This window comes from Sturnira hondurensis, unplaced genomic scaffold (assembly GCF_014824575.4).
Source record: "Sturnira hondurensis isolate 20B ecotype Veracruz unplaced genomic scaffold, ASM1482457v3 Scaffold0007406, whole genome shotgun sequence".
NCBI classification, from domain to species: domain Eukaryota; kingdom Metazoa; phylum Chordata; class Mammalia; order Chiroptera; family Phyllostomidae; genus Sturnira; species Sturnira hondurensis.
Genome location: NW_028080037.1, coordinates 13,347,584 through 13,373,823, shown reverse-complemented (window position 1 = coordinate 13,373,823; position 26,240 = coordinate 13,347,584). Strand labels below are relative to the sequence as shown.

At 53.2% G+C, this 26,240-nt stretch overlaps 1 protein-coding gene across 2 annotated transcripts in view; it reads right to left on the bottom strand.

Annotated features, from left to right (window-relative positions):
• The window catches only part of MYO18B (myosin XVIIIB), a 230,171-nt gene that overhangs the window by 52,303 nt on the left and 151,628 nt on the right, over positions 1-26,240 (bottom strand). For both annotated transcript variants that reach the window (XM_037052378.1, XM_037052379.1), the window contains exons 35-39: positions 20,585-20,698; positions 19,468-19,584; positions 17,193-17,276; positions 16,041-16,178; positions 13,631-13,816 (exon numbers count right to left, since the gene is read on the bottom strand). In XM_037052378.1, coding sequence (XP_036908273.1) covers positions 13,631-13,816; positions 16,041-16,178; positions 17,193-17,276; positions 19,468-19,584; positions 20,585-20,698 — 639 coding nt within the window. The remainder of the gene's footprint in view (positions 1-13,630; positions 13,817-16,040; positions 16,179-17,192; positions 17,277-19,467; positions 19,585-20,584; positions 20,699-26,240) is intronic.

Here is a 26,240-nt window from a genome sequence, read left to right as displayed (position 1 = left end):
TATTAATTAGACCACAGCAGGAACTGCTCACTCTCGCAACAGAAGGGTGGGCGCAGAATTGGCTGGTTTGGGGTTTTCCAGCCGAGAGAGCACCGCTTTGATGGTCATGGGGGAGGCTGCCCCAGGGGCGGCATCTTGGTGTGGGGGTGCATGGGTGGGAATGGACAGCAGCAGGACCACCCCCTGCCCCCTGGGGAAACTCAGAGCTGCTAGACTTTCAAATGCACTACAGAAAGGTCTGCATCACTGAACCAGTAACCACAGCTGGAGCCCAGGAAAGCACTCACCTGGGCTTCTTCAATCAGTTTCACTTCCTCATGGTTTTTGGCAGGGCTGAGGGAGTAGGTACTAGAGCGAGTTATTATTTATTCTATCATTTCATAGTTCAAGACTCTCCTTTAGTGTCCTTATAACCCATTTTACAGACGAGGAAACAGTCTCAGAAAAGATAGGCGACTCGCCCAGGATGCACAGGATTTAAAGCTACCTCTGCTGTCTGTCCCCTACCCCACCTTTTCTTCTAGTGGGGCTTGGAGCAGGAGCTGGCAAACCACAGCCCATGGACAAGTTCCAGCCTTCCGTCTGGTTGTGCAAATAAAGTTTTATTGGAACACAACATGCTCATTCATTCGTGGATCTTCTATGGCTGCTCTTGCACTACAGTGACAGAGTCGAGTAGTTGTGACAGAGCAGGTATGGCTCACAGCACCTGGAATGGTCACTCCCTGGCTGTCTACAGAAAGTGTCAGCAGATCCCTGGCACTGCCCAGGCAATAGCTACCTGGGCACAACCTCTGGAGGCGGTGACAGGCTCTCAGGGAGAAATGAAAAGCGTATAACTTCCTGAGTTCCTTTCCTTTTGTTTGCTGAGAAGTGACATCAGTCTTTCTTTTCTCTCCTCCCACCAAGCAATTGGCTCACAAAAGCAGAAGCCTGGAGGATATCTCGAGTGTTTGTTTATAAGCCTCTCTCCAGCAGGCTGCTCTGCGGCTAAACCTCTGGCCCCAAACGTCAGTAACAGCACTGACCACGTCCGTCCTGTCCCACCGAAAGCAAACAGGAGACACAGCTCTCTGCCCTGCTGGGTGGGTGCCATCTGCAGACAGCCGCAAATTCCCTAAACAAGGGCTGCCGCAGCTGGTTTTTGCCTTTCTTTTTCCATCTGAAAACTGTTTAGGGAAGAAGACGAGAATGCTGTTGGAGAAATAAATGTGTTAATTCTCAGTATCTGTGTGGGCGGCAGAGGTGACTTGCAGCAGGACGTGCTCCACATCATTTACTTGGGATGCAGCCAAGGCAAGGCTGGGGAAAGGGCAGGATTCCGACGAAGCCAATGCCGGGACCCGGCGCACAAATGAGGCAGCAGCTCATCTGTGCACCCACGGGCAGTAGTGTGGGATGCAGCACGTGAGGGACAAAGTTTCTGGAACTGTCAGAATGGAAACGACCCAACCCCTGGCCTAGGCTGAGACTTCTGCTCGGAAGTTCGGAGCTTGCCTGCTCTTGCAGGGACTCTGTGCGTGATACGCCCCCCACCCCCCCCCACCCCCCGCTCTGGGTCCCCCACTGTTGCAGTGAAGATCATGCGGATGATGGCGATGATGGTGATGACCATGACAGTGGTGGTGATGGTGATGAGGACAATAATGAGGAGGAGGAGGAGGATGATGATGACAGTGATAAGGATAAGATGCTGCTGGTGGTCACCGTGGTAGTGATAATGATGGGGATGAAGGTGGTGGTCATCTTGGAGGTGACAATGATGGTGATAATGGTGATATTGCTGTGATGATGGTGAGGATGGTGCTCATGGCAATGAGGACAAGGTGGTGGTCGTGATGACGGTGATTGTGAGGATGGTGGTGCTGGTATGATTTGCTATGATTTGCTATGATCTGAGTTCCCCCCACCAAACATGTTGAAATCCAAACTTCTGATGCGATGGAAAGAGGCCCAGAGAGACCCCCAGACCCTTCCACCCGTCGAGCACACAGCTCGGAGGCACCAGCTAGGAACCAGGGAGTGGGCTGCCGCTAAAACGTGACCGTGCAGATGCCTCGTTCCCAGCCTCCAGGACTATGCGCACTGAATTTCTGTTGTGTGTGCACCACTAGCCTGTAACAGTTTGTTATAACAATCCGCAAGGTCTAAGATAATGGTGATAAGAAGATGACAGGAATTTTGCTTTGTACCAGGCACTTTGGTAAGCATTTAAATACCTTATCTCATTAAATCTTCCCCACAAGGTTGTGAGGGAGCTTCGGGGATGACCCCCATTTTACAGGATAACAGCGACACAGAGAAGGCAAGTAACTGGACCAGAGTCACACAGCAATGGAACCAGGGTTTGCATCCAGGGCTCCTTACTCCCAGTTCTTGCCCATCTGTCATACTCTTTTTTTCATTCAATATGCATTTTTAAAATACGTGTCAGGCAATGTCCTAGGGTAAAGATAAGCAAATCTTTTTTTTCTATGAAAGGGCAAGTAGTAAATATTTTAGGTTTTATGGGACAAGTGGTCTCTGTTGCAACTCATCTCTGCCTTGTAGTGTGAGAGCAGCCGTAGACAATACACAAATAATCATGACTATGTTCCAACAGGTCTGGCCCACAGACGGCAGTCTGCCGAGGCCCCACCCCCCCAGCCTAGACCCCTGGTTTTGCGGGGTTTCCCTGGGGCCCAGGTAAGAGTAGGTGTGACCCGATGGAGAACTCTGCCTCTATTTACTCTGGAGCTTCATCAGCTATGGATTTCAAGGGGGCTTTGGCTACTTAAAAAAAATAGGACAAAACTTGGCAATCTTAGGGTAAGATTGCTATTGGGTAAGATTGCTTAGGGTAATACTCCTTGCTATTTCCAGTGAGACAGCAAGTGAAGCAAGGGGGTGTCTCTCTGTCCCCTGAAACCTAATCCCCAGAGATGAGGTGACCCATCTGTAATCCAGCTGCAGGGCAGGTATCAAGTCAATCTGCAATGCACTTGTGTCTACAAGGATTTTGCTAGAGGCCGTCATTTCTCCCACTCAGCAGGTGCTTAAGCAGAGGTGGAATTCCTACCAGTCGGAGGCTGGAGCTCAGAGAGGCGAAGCTTACATACCTTCAGGTCTGACATCCTGTGACTGCGTGCAGAGGTCTTGGGTGTGCTCACGCCAGAGGAGCCCACCACCCTGACTGACGGGCCCTTTGAGACACTCCCAGAGCTTTTGGCTCCACGGCCCACCAGGGCTAGATGTGCCTAGTGTCTCAGCGGAAAGAGGCTTAGAGATCATCTGGTCCACTTTACAGACGGAAAAGGTGGGCCCAGCATAGGAAGAGGCAAGCCCAAGCCCTTGCAGTCAGTTAGGGGCAGACCTGGGGCCCGAATCCAGGTTCCCCAGCTTCACGGCAGGTTCCTCCCTCAGCGAGAGCCCCTCCCTCGGGAAGGCGCCAAGGAAAACCAGGCTGCCCTCCTGGCCTTCTCCTCCTCTCTTTGATCCATCCCGGTAATGGGACCTCCCAGCCCCAGAAGTTAACGGGGAAAAAAACCCAGGGGAATAAAGTCAAGTAGGAAGCAGGAGACCAAGAAGAGAAGAGAACATCTAAAAGGGACGTGGGCGGGGCAGAGAACCAGCGAGGACCTGGACTCAGCAGTGGCCATGGGAGAGACCCGCCTCTCTGGAAGCCATGCCCCCTTCTCCCACCGGCTTTCGTTTTCCTCAGGGGAACTCTCCTTTCTCCTATTCTTCATCCATGCGCGTAAATTGGGGCAGACTCTACCCCTGGACCCAGGGCTGGGCGTGGATCACAGAACTGCCCAGCCCTGAGCCTGCATCCCTCTGGCTCTGGAAGTGGAAAAAAGTCCTGGTGTATAGCCCTTGCCAGTTTCCACGGCACGGATTCTCCCTCCATGGCTAGTGTCAATCTACCAACGTGGCCTTTAACACCGGGCAGAAACACAGAGTTGGGGAGAGCTGTGCGCAGTTAGCTCGGGCGAGCCGGCTGGCCCCAGCACACGGGGTTCAGCTGGTTAACATCACTGAGTCCTTGAATTCCCCTGGGCCTGAAAGTGGAGGTGACTGGGCTTTTTTCATCAGATAAAAACTCCCTTTTGCTTAAGCCAGTCTGAACGGTTTCTATCACTCACAATGGAGAGTGGTAACTTCCCACCGCGTGCGCCTGTAATTCCACACCAGCGTATTTTCCCAGTGAAAACTGTTTTCTTTCTGACTGCTTGGTCTACCCTCAAGGTCAAAGGTGTCCTTCTCCTTTATTATTTCTCAGCCCCCACTCCCCCCCAAAAGAGATGAATTACTCTTCAAATCAAATCACAGTTTAAATGAATTCAGAACACTCAGAGTCCGATCCGGGGCCCCTACGTTTCCTCCGGACTGATGACAATCAATATCTCCCACCAGCCCACTTTCTTTTTGTGAGTAATTAACTTTGCAGAGTCAAGATGCTCTCATTTCCAGGAAGCCTAAAGTGACAAAGGTTCAACTGATGAGGCCTCAGGGGACAAGATTAGTACCCGTTCTTCCGTTTGCCATCTTGAGACTCCACATGTTATTCATCATTGGTATTAGTGACTTGGAATTCTGATTAATTACCAGAGCGCCTGTTTTCGGTGCAGAGACCAAGACGCTAGCCGGGGAGTAATAGACCCAATTATTCCTAGGTAGACTTTTGGTAATAGATTTTATTATCGAGATATCTCATCTCCGAGGCAGATGCAAAGGAACTCATTTCATTAGAGGATAACACCTCTTGAATTGAGACAGGCACATTCACCGTCTGGGACCGAGACGGCGTGGGAGGGTTCTGTTTCAGGAAATGCATCTGGGGTGGGTGGCACCGATGCCTAGGTCCCTCCAGGGACTGAGTGCTTGCGCATTTGTCTGCTTATTTGTCTGTACGGAAACCTCTGTGGGGGGATGGGCAGGACACCTTAGTGCCTGGAATCGGGGGAGTAATAAAATGCCCACATTGTCCCCTGTCAGCTCCCTGAGAAGGTGGCAGCAAGGAAGAGTGGGGAGTGACAGTGGCGTGTGACCAGGGAGTGTGTAAACGCGGCTGACCGGTAGCATCACACTGAGAGCACAGAGCAGTAATTAGGAGAACTAGCTGCCCGTCAGGAGGCCGTAGAGGCGTCATTCACACCCAGCTCACGGCCCCACACACCCTTCATCTGGAATGCCTTTTTAAATACTTCGGCTCCCAGCCAAAATAATTCATCTTTATGCTCTGAAGTTCAGGGCCATTTGCAGGAGGAAAGCACTGTAAGAGCTTTTTAAAAATGAAGCCGGTAACACAGGTCCAGTGGAAGCCCCAGCTCGCGGTGGGAGGGAGCAGTGTGTGGACCTAGAGCAGGGGAACATGGGTGTCTGGGGGCACTAAAAACAAAACAAGAAAAGAAGGAAACAAACATGAGAACTAAACAGGATCTGGCTTTGGGCTTCTGAAGACCCTTGCAAGACGTGGCCAGATTCTCAAAGGACAGGAGGAGATGGAGGAGCCAGCATGCCTTCGTCTTTTAGGACAGTGGTCCCCAACACTTTTGTCACAAGGACTGGTTTCATGGAAGACAGTTTTTCCACAGATGGGGGTGGAGGTCGGGTGGAGGGGGTGGTCTCGGGATGATTCAAATGCATTACATTCAAGCTCACCTCCTGCTGTGCAGCCTGGTTCCTAACAGGCCCAGTCTGGTACGGGTCCTCAGCCCGGAGGCTGGGGACCCCTGTGTTAGGGGACAAGCGCAGCTAGGCGCACTGCATGAATTACTGTTTAGTTTTTTTGAGTAGCTTTGATTATATCCAATTTACATGCAAGTTGAAGGAATGTCCTCACGAACACTAAGTTCTGATGGTCATGTAATTTTGTTTAAGAAAGACAGTCCAGGTGGTTTGACCGAAGGGCCTCTTGACTCCACACTTCTGCTCCTTCCACTGCCCCACCGCCTCCCGGCCCGGGCACAGTGACCCCACCCCAAGCCAGTGGTATGGTAGAACCAGCTCACACCTGCTTGCAAGAGCTGACTGCTAAGTTTTCAGGAATTTTGTGAGGCAGTTGACAAACACAACTATTATTAAAAATTAAGCAATGTAAACTTATGATTAAATAAGTCTTACGAAGGGTAACACATACTCCAAACACCTTGGTTCCAACTTATTTTACTACCATTTTCGCTATTATCTATGCTGTGTAAGTGACAGCTTTCCCATCTGTGGGGTCAACATGCTACACAGCCACACGCCGCGGGACAACTGCTCAATGATGAGCCGCAAAGAGGACAGTGGTCCCTTGGGATCATGACGGAGCGGAGCGGAAACCCTGCCATCACCCTGTGCTGCCCCAGACCTCTACACACAGTAGGGCAACATATTATCCACGTATCTGAGGAGATGCTGGTGTAAACAAGTATAGCACAATCGATTACATACAATGCATAATACTTGACACTGCTAATAAATGACTATTTACTAGACTACACTTTTTGTCACTATTGTAGCATGTACTCTTTCTACTTATTTTTTTAAAAAAGGTTTGCTGTAAAACAGCATGTTGTGTTAAACCAATAGCAGCCTCATAAATCTCGTGTTTACTGTCTCAACGGCACCGTTTTCTCTTGTACTTAATTGAATCTTGCGTTGTTTTGGACAGTAACATGCCGCACAGGCTTGTAGCCCAGGGGTGTCATAGGCTGTACCGTCCAGGTTTGCGTAAGTGCACGCTCTCTGTGATGGTCGCACAAACAACAATTAAACCTCGGGATGGCGCATTCCTCAGAATCCAAGCACGTAACGTGCGCTCCTGCACGTAGCTTCCTACTTTTATGCACATTGGCATCATATATTTCGGGCTCGGGGTCAGCCCGAAGGGGAGGATGCCGACCACAGAGATGGGCAGACACTGGAACCAGGACTCCGGCTACCCCAGGCAGCCAGCTGTAACCCACTTACTACTGTGTCCCCATCCCACACTTTTCTCCCGGTGACCTGGCGGAGGCAGAGCGCCCTCTGATCCGAAGTTACTGTAAGTGCTCACTCATGTCAGCGGGAGAGTTTGTCCCCACGGGGACACTCACTAACACAGAGAGCTGAGGAGGCCTCGGCAGCTGGACCCTTGTCTGTTTTAGGCCTCACACTTTTCTTCGTTGTTTTCCCCCAGAAGGTAGAAAACATACCCCAAAGTAACAGCAAATAAATAATTCACGGATCATGTATAATGGATGCTGGGCTTAACTGAAGCACAGCCATGAGTGGTTTGTCTATTAACTATTTATGACCGTGCCCGGGCGGCCGACGAGCCAGGCTCAGGGAGGAGATCACACCCGCGCCCCCATGTTTTATTTAAACATTATTAAAAGTACACAGTCTGCAGCAAGGCCTTCAATCCCACTCAGAATTAGCTTCTGCTGTGAAACCGCCTGTGGGGCCGCGGGAGGTTGGGACTGAGTTCGGCTGGAACTCCTACGGTCCTGCTCCTTTGCGGGCAGGTGGGTGAGCCCCCTCCTCCGTCTGTCCGTGAATTCCTCCCTTCCTCACGGGCCCCCCTCTCCAGTTTTTCTGTGACCTTGGGCACATCCAGTCGCCCTGCATAGCCTCAGTTTGACCAGCTGTCAAGTGGGGAATACCATGGGTGTCACCTTAAGGGTCATCGTTTGGGGGACATTGGAGCAGTGATTGTTAACCTGGGGTGATTTTGCTCCCAGGGAACACCTGGCGATGTCCAGAGATGTTTTGATTGTGATAACTCGGGGGGGGGGGCGGGGGCGTGTAACTGGCATCTAGTGGGCAGAGAGCAGGTTGCTGCTCGATGTCCTACACAGCCCAGGACAGCGCCACGGCAGACAATTATCCAGTGCAAAATGTTAATAATGCCAAGGTTGAGAAACCCCGGCTTGCCGAATCCGAAGCAACACTCGCTTTCATGACTCACTTTTTAAGAAGTGTACTTGAGCGGACGACACTGTGTGTCTAAAGCTGATCAGTAACACAGTGGGTCTGAGCTGGCCAGACCTGGATTTGAGCTCCGACTCTGCCCCTCACTGGGAATGTGACTTAGGAGAAGTTGCTCCAGCCCCCCGGCTACCAAGTTCTTTTAAAAGAGGGGCAACCCCCTCAAGGGGTGAGGCTTAAATGAGAGACTCATGCAAAAGCACTTAACCCAACTCGTGGTGACTGGTAAACAAATCGGCAACCTGTCAACCATTACGGGCACGGGGTGGGACGTGGACGTAAGGCTGGCAGACTTAAGGGAAAGGATGTGTAGACAGTCAGGGGAGGAGTAAGAAGAAAGGAGGAAGAAAAGAAAAGCAGCATCTATTAAGCACCAACTGTATGCTCTGTTCGGCACTTTGGCATACATCACCTCATTTAATCCTCGCAGCCAGCCAACGAGATTGGCTGCCTTACATGCCCGTTTTACAGAGCGGGGAATGGAGGTTCTGCCACGTTAACTAAGCTGCCCAGAGTCTCAGACTCCAGGTCCAGCATTCTTCTGCCACCCTGTCATGAGTTGAATAGCCTCCCCCTAAAATCCATGCCACCTGACACTCAGAAGGTGACCTTTTGGGAAACAGCATCCTTGCAGATGTCATTAGTTAGGATAAGGTCATACTGAAATGGGGGGGGGGGCTAAATTCAATGACTAGTGTCCCTTGGCCCAGCCCCTGGTCCATTCATGTCATCAGGCACAGGACCAGAATGCAGACTGAAGTGTGTCGATCCGAAAGTTTCAATTTTTAAGACAAATTGTTTGAGCTTTTCTCCTGAGAGGCAGAAGTTCACAACATTGAGGAAACAATTCAGCAAACAATTACCGAGAACCCGCCTTACGCCCTGACCCTGAATTAGAGACCCAGAGTCAAACGCAGCCTTGCTCTCAGAGGGTCTCTGTCTAGAGAGACAAGAGCAAAGACAGTGCACTACCTGGGTGACCGGTACATGGGGGGGGGGCACATGGGGAGGGGCACATGGGGAGGTGGGGGTGCAAGAGAAGGGTCTGACTTAGTCCGGAGTGCAGCTGACGCTGAGGGCTTTCTGCACATCCACAGAGCTCTGATGTGATGTTTGAAGATTGGAGAGGCAGGCACAGGATCCCTGAGAACAAGGGTGTCGAGTCAGGAAATAACACGGGGCTGGGTCCTGAACAGTTGCTTTCATGTGCAAATAGAACCCAAACGTTCAGGGGAGGCAGTCAAAGGCAGGAACGTCTACAGAGGCTGAATTTCGGAGGCTCTGGGAAAGGCCTGGGCTGTGCTGGGAAGGTGGTGAAAAGCCGTGGAGGACTTCTTAGTAGAACAGACACAGCAAGGTGTATCCTTTCTGGAAAGATCTTTGGCAGGGAGGAGCAAGAACGGAGGGCGAGTGGTGATACAGGTTAGAAGGTAACTCTAGAGGCCTAGGCCAGAGGGGATGTGGTTTAAATAAAGACACAGGAAGCAGGGATGGGACAGGAGGGGATGGATTTGAAAAATACCGAAATAGGGTAAAATCCACAGGCCTGACTATTAATGGTATGAGCCATGGAGCGACAGATCACTGCTATTTCTGGCTTGGATCACTCTAAGAGTGAGCAGAAGCACCATCCTAGTTTTTCAAGCCCTGGAAAGCTTATAAAAAAAACACCTGGCTCAGAAAAATATTGACACGAGAGAGTCGGGCCAAGGTGATGAAGGGTAAATCCAAGAGGTTTGGCCTCCGAAACAGGTGCACAGGCCAAAAGCAGGCAGAGGGCAAGCTTTCCTGTGGCCTTAGGCTCTCCCAGCTGCCCTTGACCTCCCCTGGCCACCCTGGGGCCAAGGTGGTGTCCACTGGGCTCTGTAACGATTGAAAACCAGCAGGAGAAAAATCTGCAGATGCGCCGTCTCAGCACCCCAGTGACAAAGGGACTTGAATGATTTAGAGGCCAGAAGATTCTTCCCTCCATAATGGCTCCCGGAGTCGCCAGGAATAGTACATTGACTAAAGTTAATGGCAAAACCTCATTTTTCTTTTTTCTGGGAAGAGAAGTTCCGTCGGCAGGATAATTGATCCTGATCGGGACGTGCCGGGGCACCAGCGAAGGGCATCAATCATTCACACGGAACAACTCTCCGCCTTTAAACCAACTCCAACGGTGACGAACAGTGGAGGTCGGGGACAGGCGGAAAGGAACCCGGAGGGACGATCCATCAACACCCTTCTTGCCTCTCACTAGGGCCCAGACTGTGGGGCCCTTTTTTTTTTGTCACCCACAGCAGAGGCTGTTTTTTTCAGCAGTGGTGAGTTGAAAGGGCAGAACTGGGGACTCAGGGATAAATCTAGAGTGGGACACACAGGGCTGCCAACCCCCGCTCTGCAGCCGCGGGCCAGGCACGCCCCTCACCCCCCCAGCCAAGTGCCAGCCTGCACATTCTCCACCCACCGGGGTTGACATGAGGGAAAGAAGGCAGCGTCTGCAGAGGGCCAGGATGCAGAGCGACTCAATAAATATTTGTCCAGGGAAGGAAGGAAGGAAGGAAGGAAGGAAGGAAGGAAGGAAGGAAGGAAGGAATGCTCAGACCAGGGAGTTAGGAAGTCATTCTGTTCTCCCCAGGGAGATCTGAATTTCATACATGGAAAATGGAGAGGGCAATGCTTTATTTGCCAACAGATGATCTGTGGTGGTGATGGCGGCAAGGTCCCCGAAATGAAAGCGCTGAGCAGCCCTTCCACAGGAACGGATCAAATGCACAGGCAATGGCCTTGGCCATACCTTGCCATTCCATGGGGGCAGCTTGAGGGCAAGGGCAGACCTTGGTCGCCCTGGATGCACAACATCTGGCAGGAGGCTCGGCCCACAGGAGAGACTGGGGATCATACACCGTGCACGGAAGGAAGGACCAGAGCCCGGGCCCCTCTGCAGGCATTTGGTGGGGTTTGTAGAGAGCACATAGCATGGAGCAGCTATCCTCGGTCTTACAGAGCGGGGGCGGAGGAAGGCACACTGGGGACATGGACATGGACCAGGAGAGATGAGATGGCATCTTCTGAGCAACCTGGGAAAGTTCCGGGAAGCCGTGCCAAGGGAAGGGCCCTGAGTCCCAGGGTTCATCTTTAAAGTAACAGCGCTCACCGAACTCTCCCACAGAGTTTTGTCGACCTCGTCAGCTTCCACCCCACAGGGGCCTATGGTTCCTTGTCCCTCCCCATTGACACCCGTCCCCATGCCATGCCAATAGCTGGTATTAAATAAATAGGAGTTGAATGAATGAATGGGGGATAAAAGACATACTGTCTTCTCCCAGTGAAAATACCCCAGATCCCAAGGGCCAGGGGCGTGCTTGAGGACAAATGGTTGGTGAGTTGGGGACATCCACAATTAGGAAGGGTCTGCCTGCCTGCCACTGTCCCTTTGAGCCTTACCTGTGCATAGAATTACCGAGGAGACAAAAAGCTGTGCGTTATCCCTGCAGAACACCAGCAAAGCAGGAACACGCCCCCCTCCTGTAGTGGGGTCAAGGGTGCCTCCCCCAAACCTCATGTCCCCCAGAACCTGTCAATGTGACCCTACTCAGAAAAAGGGTCTTTACTGATACAACTAAGACAAAGAGCTCCAGATGAAACCAACGTGGCCTTAGGCTGGGCCCTACATCCAACGGCAGGTGTCCTTACAAGAAAAAGCCAGAGGGATGTTTGAGACATGTCACGACAGAGGCAAAGATGGGAGTGATGCAGCCTCAAGGCAAAGAACACCTGGGCTCACCAGGACCCGGGCCTCGAGGAAGGAACACAGCCTGCCCACAGCTGGGCTTCAGATTTCTGGCCCTCGGGACGGTGAGAGAATCCATTTGTACTGTTTAAAGCCACCCAGTGTTTGGTAATTTGTGGAGGCAGACCTGGAGAACAAATACACCTCCCAGCCACAAACACACTAAAATAAAGAGAAAAGTTCAGCCTTGATCATTTTTTCCCAGAATCTTGCAATCAGAAAAAAACAGAGGAGGATGCAGGTCTAATTCCGGCATACACGCAAGCTTTGTGTTTTACAGTTTTGTGTTATTTCTATTTTGATTCATATACAGGGGCGGCACTGGAATCTTCTCAGTGTTTTAGGGTCTTGAAAGATCTTCATGTGTCCCTGGGGAAGGGGACAGGAAGAGTAAAGTGGGCAGAGAGGGACTGGGAGGAGAGGGGGAAATGAGGAGAGAGCAAAAGGACAAAGTAGAGAGAGAAAAACCCGTTTTGATCAGACCAGAAGGCCTGGGTGTCTGGCCAGTTAAAGAAGACGTCCGAGGAGAATGGCTGGGGATGTTCTCTCGCTCCCGGCCACAGCGGGCAGGCGGGAGCCCGGCTGGCTCGGAAGCAGCCCAGGTTAATGGGGAAGTTTCCCTGTAGATAGGACGGAAGAGCCTGTCCCTCCCAAGGCCACGCGGCCGAGGAGCTGCCAGTCACGGGGCCTGGACTTCGGCGACCTCCCCTCTGCACAGAACCTCACCTGCTGGCTCATCGAGGGCAAAGCTGATGGGAATGACACTGACCATGGCAGGCAGGGGCCAGAGATGTATACCGGCTGTAGGACAGTTTGGTGAGAGCTGTCACAAAACCAGAGCGGAGAGGGCAGGAAGGAAGCTAATGACCGGGACTTAGAGGCCTCTGGGCCGAGTGATGAAATGGCGTGGGCTGTCTCAGTGAAGGCTCCACGGTGGGGGCAACGGGGAGCCAGATGCCTCCTGGGTCCCGAAGGCGGAAACCTGGAGTCTTAGGGCTGTTGAGCCTCATGGGGGGAAGGAAGAGCAGGCTGTCTCGGTGCTCTCTGTGGGAAACGGTTCTCAGGAGAGTACACTGAAGGATGAAGAAGCCTTCCCATCAGGCAGGAGACACATTTTAAAAGGTTCCTTGGACCACACCAGGGAGCAAAGCGTCACGAGATGAATAAAAGCGGAACCTACAGAGCTGGACAGACCTGGGTTCGCATTCTCACTAGCACGCAGCCTCAGGCAAGTGAAGGCGCCGTTCGGAGCCTCCGTTTGCCAGGTGGATGTCCCCGTGCCTCAGTTTCCCTATCTGTAAAGTGGAGATCAGAAGAACACCTACTTCACCATACCGATAGGGGGATTTTAAACGACACGTGTTTAACCCAGAACCTGGCACACAGCAAGTGTCTAATAAACAGTGGCTTGAGCATTATTACCGTTTTCATCTTTCATGTTTGTGGTTGCTATTCACAGTCCAGAAGTAGCACTGACCTTTACTAAGTGAAGTCTCACACAAGTCATCTCACTGCTTTGAAGCCTTGGCTGTCTGATGGGCAAAATGGGATAATTCTGACTTCCCAGGGTTGCGGCGATTACAGGATGTTATGGATGTTGAGACGCATGCAAGGTAGACATTTAATCAGCACTGACTCTTTCCTCCTCCCATGAGGACACCTGCCTTCGGAGTGGAACGTGTGAGGCAGGCACTGGAGTGTGAGACCGAAAGGACCTCGGAAACCATCCCGGAGTGAACGCCATTGGTCCACTTTGGGCCGGCCCACAGGGTTTGCAGCCAATGGCGTCGTCGTCTCTCTGCCCATCCCCCTTCCAGTTTCACCCCGCTTCCAGCCTATTCCAGTGGGTCCCAGAGACACGCCTCTCCCCACTCTCAAACTGTCCATCACACGAGAACCCGCCGCAGGGACGCCACTCACCAGCTCCATGCACCTCCGGCTGGCCTCCGCCTCCCGCTGCACCAGCTCTTCCATGTCTACCTTCAGCTCCTCCAGGCGTCGCTGGTAATACTGGCTGCTTTCCCGCTGCTGGGACTCAGCCGCCGCCGCCTGCGAGAGCTCCTCACCCATCTTGATCAGACTGTCCCGAAGCCGGATGACCAGGACCTGAAGGGAGTCGGAGACGCCCACCTCGCAGTTAGAGGCCAGGAGCGGGGACCTGGGGGCTCCGGGGAGAGACAGCCTTTGCTGAGTCTCTGTGTGTTTTTACAATCAGGATAATTATTCTGATTTCTCATACAATATGGAATTTACTTTAAAAATCTAGGAAATGGTAACTGCTATTCTGAGAGGCAGTGCAGTCTACTGACGAGAGCCCTGCCTCTGAATATGATCTGGGTTCAAATCCCAGCTCCACCTCTTCCAGGCAGAGCGACTTTGGGCTGGTTCTCTAATCCCTCTGAGAGAAGGGTATGAGGATAGTCCCTGCACAGGACATTTGGAGAAGGGTTGGGAATTAGTCACATCTACAGCAGCCTCCCCTCATCTCCAGGTTTGGGAGGGGGGTGGTCCGTGGTGAGAACAACACTGCGCTGGGAACAAGCCCTTCCTCAATAAGCGTTTTTCTGTTTCCCAATTCGTAAAACAGCGAGTTTGAGGAGATGATCTCCCGTGAGCCTCAGCTCCAATATTTTACAGCATGTTTCCTTTCCTGGGGGGTGGAAATCCACGGGGACACAATGAAACAACAGAACGGAGCTGTGGGCACCTCCACTACTACAGAAAATGAACCTGAGGGCTGATCCACAGAATTCATTAGCGCCAGCAAGCCCGGAACCAGAGGATCCCAATGGGCAAGTACTCCAGTGTGGACGAAATGGGGCCCACATGAATGTCTCAGGCCCACACCGAGGACTCGGAGACCCTTTCCTGATCAGAGACTGAGGAAGAGCTTAACCATTTAGTGCTCCTTCGCTTTTCAAGTGGAGGTCAGCAACACTTTCAAAGACAGCAGGGGGCCTATGAGAAGCGGAGCGGTTCTCAAACTGTGTCCCCGAGGCACCCATCTCAAGGACCCAGGATTCTAGTCAATTCGGATGACGATGGCAGAGGGGAAAAGCGCGTTTGGAGATAGAATCTGCCACTTAGAGTTATTCTACCAGTTTTCATTCCTTCTCTGCTATCACTTGACTGTGCCAGAATCAAGTAAAAATAGATATGTGATGTAGCCCGCCATCATGTATTTAATTATTTAAAATAGAGCGGGTTGAAGTTCTAAGGTGATCTGTGGAGACAAGCAGGCCTTGCGGGACCCCCTCAGGAAGAAACTCTGAGAGTCACTGAGGGTCAGGACAGAGACGAGTGTTTTCTTTGTTCCTCACCCAGAGCAGAATCCTCAGAGACCAAATGCCCGAGAGGAAACCAAATGTTTCCGCTCAAGCAGTGCAGCCCCTCACCGTCACTCGGTGGGCGGGCCCGCTGGCTGCTGGGAAATGAAAGCCTGGGACCAGGACAGCGTGAGGGCCAGTGCCAGTCTGCTCTTGTTGCAGACACTGCCTGGTTTTATCTTTGACAAAACCAATGGACCCCTCTGGGGCCATCTTATCCTTGTGTCCTACCTGTCCTGGGTTGGGTGGGGGGTGGGGGGGAGGGTGCTGCTGTGAATGTCAAGTGGAGCAACTGGTGTGCAAGGATTTTGACAATGATAATCTCCTCTGCAAATGTCTCGTGTCATTGGCCTAGAGAGCTACATGTGAATAAGACCACTGACCTCCAGTCCAGCCCATCCAAGTCTTACTTGTTCTTCAAGGTCCGGCATCACTGCCACCTCCTCCTGGAAGCCTCCTTGATTGCCCAGCCCAGCCTGATTCCCCTGTCCTCCAAATCGCACAGCCCCTTCTCCATATTCTGGGTGTTTATGTACATACCTCACCCTCCTCCCCTCCTGAGCTCTCTGCTTCTGAAAAGCAGAATCTGTTTCATACACCTAAAACAGCCTCAGGGAAAGAAATGTCTGCTCAAAATGAGTGCTGGGCGCACAAGTGGATGAGTGGGTAGATGGAGATGGCGGAATGAGATCAACCGATAGAAAGATGGGCAGACGGGATCATGGTCTACAGAGAAAAAAGGAAGAGAAGAAAGGATGGAGAGAGAGAGAAGAAAGGATGCATAGAGGGGGATGGGCTGAATGGATACGTAGTTTGTGGAACAGGGGATTAAAGAAAGAAGGGAAGCGGGGAGAGAAGGAACTTGCATGGCAGGTGCGGGGTAAGGTATATCCAGATACAGGCCCAGGAGTGGATACAGGGATGGCGGAAAGGTGGGTGCAGCTTACAGAAAAGGCCTCCCTCACTTCTCTCGGCCTGAGCACTATTTACACACTATCCAGTACCTCAAATCTCTTAATCTGCACTTTCTGGAACTCCGTCTTGTTCTCCAGGTCACAGATGATCGCCTCCTGCCTGCTGACAATGGCTCGGTCCACGGTGGACTTCTCCAGGTACTCGATGCGCATCTGAGCCGCCTGCAGCTGGGAGCAAACACAAGAGGTCCATTGGCCATTGGCTGGCCCTGAATCATGAAATGAGACACATGCGGGACCCAGCCCCAGGCCCGTTCACGGGGCTTTTTTCTTGGCTCAGGTGCCCGTGTGGTGAAGCAAGAGCTGCAGGTTCGAATCTGAGAACCCTCGTACCAGCCCCAGCCCCTGGGTCTCAGGGGCTGGGAGGTGACGTTTTCTGGGCCTTCCGCCTCCAAAACAGGACTTTCAATCAGTGCTTCTCTCACCCGCTTCCCCTGCTCTGTTAGGGGGGGAAGCCAGCCTGTGGACAGCCAGCTGCAGCTTCAGAGGACACAACCAGAGTGAGTGGGAGCCAAGCGCCAGTCTCAAGAGTTCAAAACCTGGCTCCACCGCTTTTCTCCGTGGATGAGACTGGGCAAGTCAGTTCCCTCCCTCAAACCCCATTTCTTCGTTTTTGTGCGTGAGCATTGGAGGACATGAGCGCCAGGCATGCCATCAGCGCACAGCAAACGGCCACCGCGGCTACAGTTTTGTAGCACTGGTTGTTGCCCAGCGCCCGCGGACATCTGCTTGAAACTCCGTCACTCTGACAGTGACTCTAGGCAGGCACATGCAGCAATTCGGGAGGAGCTTTGAGAATGTCCTGGATAATGGGGGCCCACAGGCTAATGAGGGAAATTCAGAGATGGCTGGAGAAACCATGACTCAAAGGAAGATTTCACAAAGGATGACGGTCCCGTCTTGTGGGGAGCATCCCATTTCCTTGGAGCCATTTTGCAGAGGGAGAAAATCCTTCCCTGCAATGCTGATGAGTCTCATTGCACAGGGCATCTTTGGATGCCGGACAGGCACAGGGAAGAAGACTGTGTGTCTGTTTCAGATTGCTCTCGGTTCGTTTGGCACAGGACTGAGGTTGAATGAATGAACCAATGAATGAATGACAGTTTCCAGGACCCCAAGTGTGAGGTCCCAGGGGGAACCCTTCTCTCCCTCCCCCACAGTACGGCGGCGCTGAGCACGTACTTGTTCCTGCAGCTTGTGCTTCTCCTTCTTGGCTTCCTCCAGCTGCAGCTGCAGTTCTTGGATCTGCCCAATGTCAGCAGCGGACTGGAGAGACCAAAAAAAAAAAAAAAAAAAAAAGACCAAAAAAAAAAAAAAAAAAAAAATTGCCCTGAGACTGCAGGCTTTGCTGGAAACTTCCCCTGGCAATCCCTTCTTCCCCACCCACAGATGTCTAAATTTCTCGGAGTCTCTGTGACAGTGGCCGGTTCCCAAAGGGAACCTGTCACATCCTCCCCAACATCCTTTATCTCCATGTTCCCCGAGTCATTCCCGTTATATAAGCCCAGAGCTTTGGTCAACTGTCTATAACTTTATTAGGCACCTTGGAGAGCCCAGACAGAAATGGGTCGGCCCCAGGGCAAGGGCGAGATTCTGAGTGGAGAGGGCTATTCTGAATGTTAGGTAACAAGGGTTCCGGACCCGGACACCAGCCTTGGCAAGCCCCAGAATCTTTCTGCGCCTCAGTACTCCCATCTGTAAAATGGACTGATCTCTCCTTAGCCCTTCTACGTCGGGCTGGTTCAGAGATTAAAGGAGGCAATGGAGAGTAAAGTGCCTTAAAAAAGGGAGAACAAAACTGCTAAGTGTGATTATCTCCAACAAGAGGGGTTCCAGAGGGTGAGAGGGCTCCTCAATTTCTATTTTCCACATGCGTTTATGATCTAAGTTATTTACAATGGGCATATGAATATGCTGCTTTTGTAGCTAAACAAATAAACATCATTTTGAACAAAAGTAGGATTCACAAATGCAGAAGATGGCATAGGCTATTTTTGTGGTGGTCATCATGTCAGTGATATAATTGATTTCTTGTTGTTATTATTCCCATTTGGCAAAAATTCCCTCCGATCCCATCTCCGCAGGAGTGGCCTGGCAGGCACGCTCTGCTCCGTGGGTCTCCTGTCGGGGGACAGAGGCATGGGGGAGCTGCTCACCGCTCCTGAAGGGAGCTGCTGGGAAGTTACCCAAATCAGGTCAGGTCCACAGATCAGAAGTCTGCCAGGGGTCCCCGTCACCTTCCTCAGCTGCACCCCAAAGCCTCCACTCCTCCCTGTCCTGACGTGCCTAACTGTCCTCTGGGTTCATCCACGTTGTTCCGTCTCCACTTCACCTCCTTGGTCCAAGGCACATCCTCTCTCCCCTGGACCACAGCTTTCATTGCTTCAATAGCTTTCTCCCAAGAGCCTACGCCCTGCCAGGCTCTCTTGTGGGCTCTGGGACGCAGCACTGGGCAAGACAGGCGAATCCTGTCATTGCAGAGCTCACAGTCTAGGACGGCGTCCTGGCTGCTCCTCTCCTGCTCTCACCCCTAAAATGCTTGCCACCGATTCCCATCGCACGTAAGATGAAATGCAAATGCATCATAGCCGCGAGCTGGCCCTCCTCTGCCGGCCTCCCAGAGCTCATCTCGCGCCTCACAGATGAACCATCCCAGGCCCTCTGTGTGCTGCTCCCTCACCCTTCCACTCCCATCTAACGGACTCCTGCTCCTCCCTCCGATCTCCATCCCAGTGCCACCTCCTCAGGGAAGCCTTCCATGACCTCCAGCCTAGGTCGAGATTTGTAGAAGTATGTTCATTTTATTTTGGGACTCTTAGCTCAGTTTCTAAGTGTCCCCACTCTGCTTTGGGTGACCATGTGATAAGGTTTGTCCAGCCCACTATAGAAAGCTACGTGAAGGCAGGAATAGGGTATGATTTTACTCAACACAGCATCCTTGTCATTTCACACAGTGCCTAATACATGGTGGGCATCCATTCAGCAAATAATGAATGGATGGATGGATGAATGAGTGAATGAGTAAGTAGGTTGATAGATGGGTGGAAGGATGGATGGTTAATGAATGGATGGATAGATGAATGGATAGGTGTTGGGTAGGTAGATAAAAGAGTAGATAGGTGAATGGGTAGATTGACTAGCAGATGGGTAGTGAATGTTCAATGGGTGGATGGATGGATAGATGTACAAATACATCAAAAACTTTTTGGTGAAGGTGTCCCCCAGAGACGCACCCACCATCTGCAGGTGACATTGTCCTCCCCGAAGGCCAGCCACATGAACTTTCACAGTTCCCATATATCTATGTGGCCTTTATTACATAGGGATCATAATTCCTATATAACTTTGTGGAGGTCTTATGACCAGACCAGGGAGGGACCTAACCTCCTCACCTTCTCGATATCCCCCACGGACCCAGCCCGAGGCCACAGGGCCTCCTTCCCCGCACAGCTGTTACCTGAGCAATGAGGTCCTTGTGCTTCTGCATGAGTTCGTTCAGGTCATCCTGGTCCTCATCGATGCGCTTCAGGAGGTCCGCCCTCTCAAACTGCAGCCGGTACAGCTGCTCATCCACCTGGCAGGAGGCAGGACAAGGGTCAGGGTGAGGCAGAACGGTGGCTGGGAGGGGGACTGACGAAAGGCAAGTGGGGGCTCACCCACAGGTGTGTCAGGTGAGTGACCAACTACCTGGAGAGGTGTCAGTGCATGCTGTGGGGAGATCTCTATGGGGAGACCACTATGTGTGTGTGTGTGGGGGGGGGCAAGTTCGTCTTAACCTAGTGCAAATAAAATCTGGGACCGAAGGGCCAGTAGGGACCTCCAGACAAGCTTTTGGCCTGTAAATCTCTAGCTACATCTAAGCTTTAGGATTTCACACATAAAGTATAAATTTAAGCCAACCCTGTACAGCCAGAAACAGGGGACTCGGAAACCCATGCCCACTTTTCAACACCATAATAGATACAGAACATATGTCCCTTTGTCCCTGTTCCATGGAGATCGCACAGCAGGTCTGCAGTAGGTGGCTGGGTCCCTTATATCCGTGAGCTAAGTGGGCCCACGAGGACTGCCTTTGTCTCTGCTGATGACACTGGGCATGCAGTTGCCCAACGATAATGGCCAAGTCCCCGCTATGATGGTGAGTGCACAGTAGGACTACAATTGATGGCTAAGAACCACTGCAGTGGTGAACGTGCTCTGGGCAACAACAGGAAGTTGTGATCTCACTCAGGGTGCTGAGCACACACAGGCTTACATCAGTTGCATCTCTACAGTAACGAGCACACATCAGGTCCACAACAGGCTTCTTCGCCCACCTTTGCAGAGGTGGACACACAGCTTTCCTTCATATCTGCCCTTATACCTTTATAAGGCTCAGTTCATGGCAGGATGCCTGCACTCTCAGGGTGCTGAACACTGGTAGGTCTACAATGGATGCCTATACCTCCAAGGTGGCACCCAGGTCCACAATAAGTACCCTTTCCCTCTTATAGTGCCGAGCACACAGTAGGTCCACACTAGCTCAGAGGCCTGTGCTGGCCTGGGGCCCCAGAGCCTCAGGAAGGGGCAGGTACCAGGCTTTTGCTCCGCGTCATGTTCTCCAGTTCGCTGTGCATGCTCTCCAGGTCCGCAGTCAGCGCCTTCTGGGTCTTCAGAGCATCCTCACACTTGGCTTCGCTCTGCTCCAGCTGCACCAGGCAGGCGGGCGAGAAGGAAAGGAAGAGGCCTCGTGATGCTGCCCTTAGAACATCCTTCCCCTCCAGCACGGCCCAGCCCCTCTCGGGCAGCAGAATCGTGTACAGGCGACCTTTGCTTCCTGCCTCCACCACTATTCATCACCCCACGCCCGGAGAAGCCTGTGCCTTTGCATTTGAGGCAGCCCCGCTCTGAGCCCACTCAAACTTGAGCAGGCACTGACCCATGAAATACGGCCAGGCCACCCCTGCTTCAGTGCCACCAGCTAGTGCCCAGTTCCCTTTGGCCAATATTCGCTGACACCCATGGAGTGCCAGGCCCGGGGCATGCAGGGCTCCTGCCCCGCTCCCCGTGGGGAGACGGGCAGGAACAGGTAATGACCGCCTCTCCAAGGACTACAAGTGAAAGGAGGAGGACACGGGCATGCCGGGAATGCGGGATGGGGGTCGGGGAAGCTTCTTGGAGGAGGGGCTTATAGACATCTCTCAATCAGGGTTGTGAACCCCATTTTAAATGGTGTTCAAAATATCCCACATGTGAGCATTTTCCTGGATCTGTGACTTTCGCTAGATTCTCAAGGTTACAAGCCACCTACTTAAACAAAAACTTTCTTTTGCACCCTTCTTTCTCATCCTTCTACCCCTCTGCACACAGTAGGCCTGCTATCCTAGCAAAGAAGGGCCATCAAGAAGGTACAGTCACCTATGCGGCTCTAGAAGACACAGTTCCCTGCGGAAAACACCACATCTGTGCACAAATCCTATAAATTCTATGATTGGCAGTGTCCCCTTGATTTCTGAACCCTAGAATCTCTGAGCAGAAAACAGCCTTAGAAATCACCTATGGAAAACACTTGCAGCTCAGAGAGGGGCAGTGCCTTGCCCAAAGTCACACAGCTTTGAGGAGCAAAGACACCACATGCACTGTCCGGGCCAGGGCACTTTCTCAACTGCCAGCCCGTTGTCCCTTCAAAACAGTTACTATTGAAGTTGGTGCTCACAGACAGAAGGGGAAAGGGCAAACTGGAGTCCTGAATTGGCGTGTATACAACCTCTGAGCCCTGAGGACACTGAGTGAGTGAGGGGACCCTACTGGTCTATATAGAGAAAACAGTGGAGTCAAGGTGAGGTCACTCCAGGACCACTGGCCAAGGTGGGGGATGCTCTATGGGCAGAGCCTGGGATCATTCGGTCCCCTTCCAAACTGGAGAGAGAATGTCTCCCCCAGTGTCCAGGATGTGAGAATAATAATAATGACAGGGGAATGTGGGGGAAGGGGAAGCAGCCCTTCACTCAAGTGTAACTACCAAACACCATGTTAAACGGTCTACCTGCATTTTTGCCTTCAGTCCTCATCGCAGATCTGTGAGGTATGTACTGCTAATATCCCCATTAAAAATAATTTATGGGATTTACTGGGGTGACAGGCGGGGAAATGGAGATGCTGGCCTAGTCCCACAGGTCCCTCACACTGGCACCTCCAGTTCCAGCCCCGCCCACTACCAGCCACCATCATCCACAAAAGCCCTGTTTCGGAGACCTTGAGAGCAATGTATTCCTGCATTTGGGCTCCGAGCAGAGCCTGCCCGAGGAGGGCTCAGGGTCCGTCTCCTTGGGTGATTAGGAGGCACTGAGACACACTGAGAGCAATGATGTGCAGCGAGAGGACCCTGGCATTGTTAGAGCCTAACGGGCAGAAGACATGAGGAGTCAGGCACAGCCTTGTCTTCCCGCTGGCGGTCTCTGGGAGGCAGGGAGGTGGGAGGAAGGCCCCCCAGCCCACACTGCAGGCAGGCAGGGCCACCCCAGCCCTTGATTCATGCAGGAGCCAGAGGCCTCACTATGGAGAGGCATTCGAGCTAACACCTACAAAATGCAAAGGAGACAGACAGCCATGTGCAGATTTGGGGTAAGAGAGCCCTGGGTGGCGGCAACAGCAAGTGCAAAGGCCCTGAGGCAGGAACAGGAAAGAACTTGGTGCTGAGGAACGGGAAGACAGCCAGTGTGGGCGGACAGCTGGACAGAGAGGGACAGGAGGAGACGGTGCTGCTGAGGCAGCATGCAAAGGTCAGGCTTATTTTCAGTGTGCAGGGGAACCACGGGTGGCTTCTAAGGAGGAGCGCGGCATGATCTCCCTCTGGCTTCAGGGGACGAGACTGAAAACAGGGGGCCAGTGAGGACACGGCTGCTGTCCTCCAGGGAGGACGGAGTGCAGGTGCCCCGATCAGAGCGGCAGTGGAGGGAAAAGGAAGGGATCTCACAGTGGGGGAGTGCGGAGAACTAAAGGTCTGGGCAGGCAGTGACAGACGGGTCATCGTGGGAGATGATGTCAGAGAACTGATACTGGGGGGGAGAGGCATCACACAGGGCGCCGCTGCCAGGGCGGCTCAGCCCAGGGCCAGGAGGCCGGTGAGACCATCGCGAGAAACCTGTCAGGGCAGAGCAGGGAGGACCACAGCAGCCCCCTCTGCTCGGTGGCTCCTTCGGCTGAGGGTTCCATCAGCAGGACGCCACGGCCCTCACAGCCACTGGAGTGCTGAAGGCTGCTTGTAGGGCGTGTGATCCAGACGGGCTCCTTCCTCCCCCCAGTCTCCCCAGGGGACAGGAGCAGGGAGGGCTGTTGGCGGATGTTCAGCTCACGCTGGGGTGGAGATGGGATTGTCTTGGCCGTGATGATTTGGGCACTAATGACCGCACCTGCTACTGGTGCTTGGGGACCACTGCCAGGGCACCGTGCTTCAAAAAACAGCCTCACGACACCTCTATGGAAAAAAGGTGCCACCCTTAGGACCAATCGGTGAGGAAGAAACTGAGGCTCACGGAAGGGAAGGGTTGCCCAGGGCCCCACAGCCGGTCAGTTGGTAAGCCTAGCTGGTTCAACCCCAGAGCCCAACCTCTTCCTCGCTGGGCCCCATGGCCCTTCTCTGGAAAGTCTGACCACACAGGCAGGACGGGTTAAAGTCCTGCAGATGAAATTCAACAGCAGAGACAGCCACTAGCTGAGAGGCTGGGTGCGGTAAGGGAAGCCCCTCGGGCAGTGCCGTGATGGCCTGAACCCGGCTTAGGACTCCACAGTGAGAGGTGGGTAAATTGGAGAGAACCGCAGGACTCAGAGTGGGAATCGGTGTGATGGCCCAGGGAGGCACGCCATTGTGGGAGCCGTCTGGAGGTGAACGGGTTCACCCCCAAGGGAGGGGAAAGGAACCAACGTGCACTGCCGCTCGCCCCGTGCCAGAGTCTAGCATGTGTGGAGGTCAGGGTCTGGATACTGGAGCCAGACCTGGGCCCTCTGCCCCTCCCAGCCAGCCACTGAACCGTGGCTGTGCCTCAGTTTCCGCGTCTGTGGAACGGGGAGAGTTGCTCTCAGGATCTCTGCAGGACAAATGAGTGAAAACACGAGAGTGCTTTAGCACAGCGCCCAGCCACGAGAAAACATCGAATCGGTATCAGTGGTAGTTGCTCTCACACATCCTTTTCACAGCCCTTAACAGCCTGAGAAGTGGGGCTTATAACACCATTTTAGAGGTGAGGAGCATGGGGGGGAGGCCAGCCTGTCAAGGTCACGCCACCAGGAGGGCCTCGGGACCCAGGCTTCGTGGCAGACTGGAATTGGGGTGGGGGGTGCCCACCCCAGAGGCACACAGGCCCAGCAGGCCCAGATGTTCATAAGATCTGGATGGGCTGAACCAGACGTCCCCCAGCCCCAGGCCTCCACTGGGCAGGCTCCGGGCCGCTGCTGACAAGTTGTCTTAATGTTGCGCTTAAAAAATTTCAATTTATTACCCTTTTAGGGAGTGGGAAGAAATACAGGGCCATCTCGGGCTGATTTTCCATTATGAATGACCTGGTGGAAGAATAACTCACCGCACATTATTTCCATATGGGGGCTGCTTGACTGACGTTTTTATGAAGTCGGGTGGCAAGTCACACTGGAGCCGACATCAGGCTTCAGCAGTGTGGCCCTGCCCCCCGCTGCCCCCCGCTGCCCCCCCGCTGCCCACCAGGAGGAGGTCCAGGTGTGGCAGAGAGCAGAGGGGCATGAGGACAGCTGGGTGACAGGCGGCTCCTCAGAAAAGGTTCCTGGGGTCCGTTCTCCAGCCCCGGCAGCCAGGGTGGTAACAAGGACCCCTGGGGCAGCTGCCACCTCACACCTCTCAGCTCCGAGTTACCGGCACGTTTCCACAGACTCATCGACTAGGGGTCTGCGACGCCGAGTAGGTGACTGGGTCTCCCTGAGCGGGGGTTCCCCCACTCACAAAGTGGGGGGAAGAGCGGCTCAAGCTCACTGAGCAGGACGCTGGGCACAGCTGTGTCCGCTGTGCACGGGGCAAGCCTGGGTCATCTCGGGCTTGTGATGGGCCGGCGAGACACAGGGTGGAAAGGGACGGGTGGATATAAAGCCCTCCATGATAAAGCCCTCCACCCGCCTCCAGACCTACTGTGTGAACAGACCCACAACATGCCCAGACCATTTTCGGATGCATTCGCGTTTTTCTTCTCTTCCAAATTTTGTTTCCTATAGAAGTCAGTACAACACCACCAGAGGTATGTGGGCACACAGCACTGAAACACCTTCAATCCCCAGAAAACGTGCCCCATCGGCCCATGCTCAGTCACGCTACTACTCGCTGACAAAGTCAGCAGCCCCTCCCCCACACCTGCTCCAATTCTGAAGGGTGGGCACCCAAGGTGGCCGCCATTTCCTTCCCAGCCCCTTGGGTCAGGGGCCACCGTCACACACACATGTGCCCTTTCCCAGTCCTCCGAGACCTGCAGCTGCGAAGGGGAATGTGCTTCCGACCTGGTGCCTGAATTGTGGGTTTCTCAGCTCTGGCCTGGGGGTAGCTGGGGAGACCCTGCCTCTTCAGGGGCTGTGAGAAGGCCCCGATGTCCCTGAAGCCTGGAGTTCTGAGGGGCAAGATGAGACGCGTGCCATGTAGGGTCCACGCATGAGCCTGGGGGTGGGAGTGCCAGGCACAGGGGTCACGAGGACAAACTCTGTCTTGGTGCCAGGAGCTGCTCTAAACACTTCCCATCCAGCAGCAGGGGTTGGGGTGCAATCTCCCGAGGTGGCCTCTCGCCTACCATGAGCCGGGGCAGGTGACATCATGCAGCAGCGTTGCAAGGCGCTGAAGAGCAGACCCAGTCAGCGGTCAGACAGAACTGGGCTCCAGTCCCCACTTCTCTATCTATAAGCCTGTGACCTTGAGTGGGGTGCCAGGCCCCTCGGAGCTACAATTTCCCCCCTTCACAAAGTGGGGGAAATAATGGTTCGTGTGCCTTGGAGAGTGTGGAGTCCAGATATGTGAGCTGCACACAAGCCCTCCCTCCTTGCACAAGTGAGGGGATGCCACTCCCACAGGCTGTGGCCACAAGCTCTCCCTCTGTGCCAGGCCCTGCCCTGAGCCCTTTGCACGCGGTGACTCATGTGACCTTCACAACACTATGCTGAGATGCGGCCAATAACCCTCCCTGTTGTTGCAGTTGAAGAAACTGAGGGACAGAGAGGTCAGGGGACTTAATGAACGCCACACAG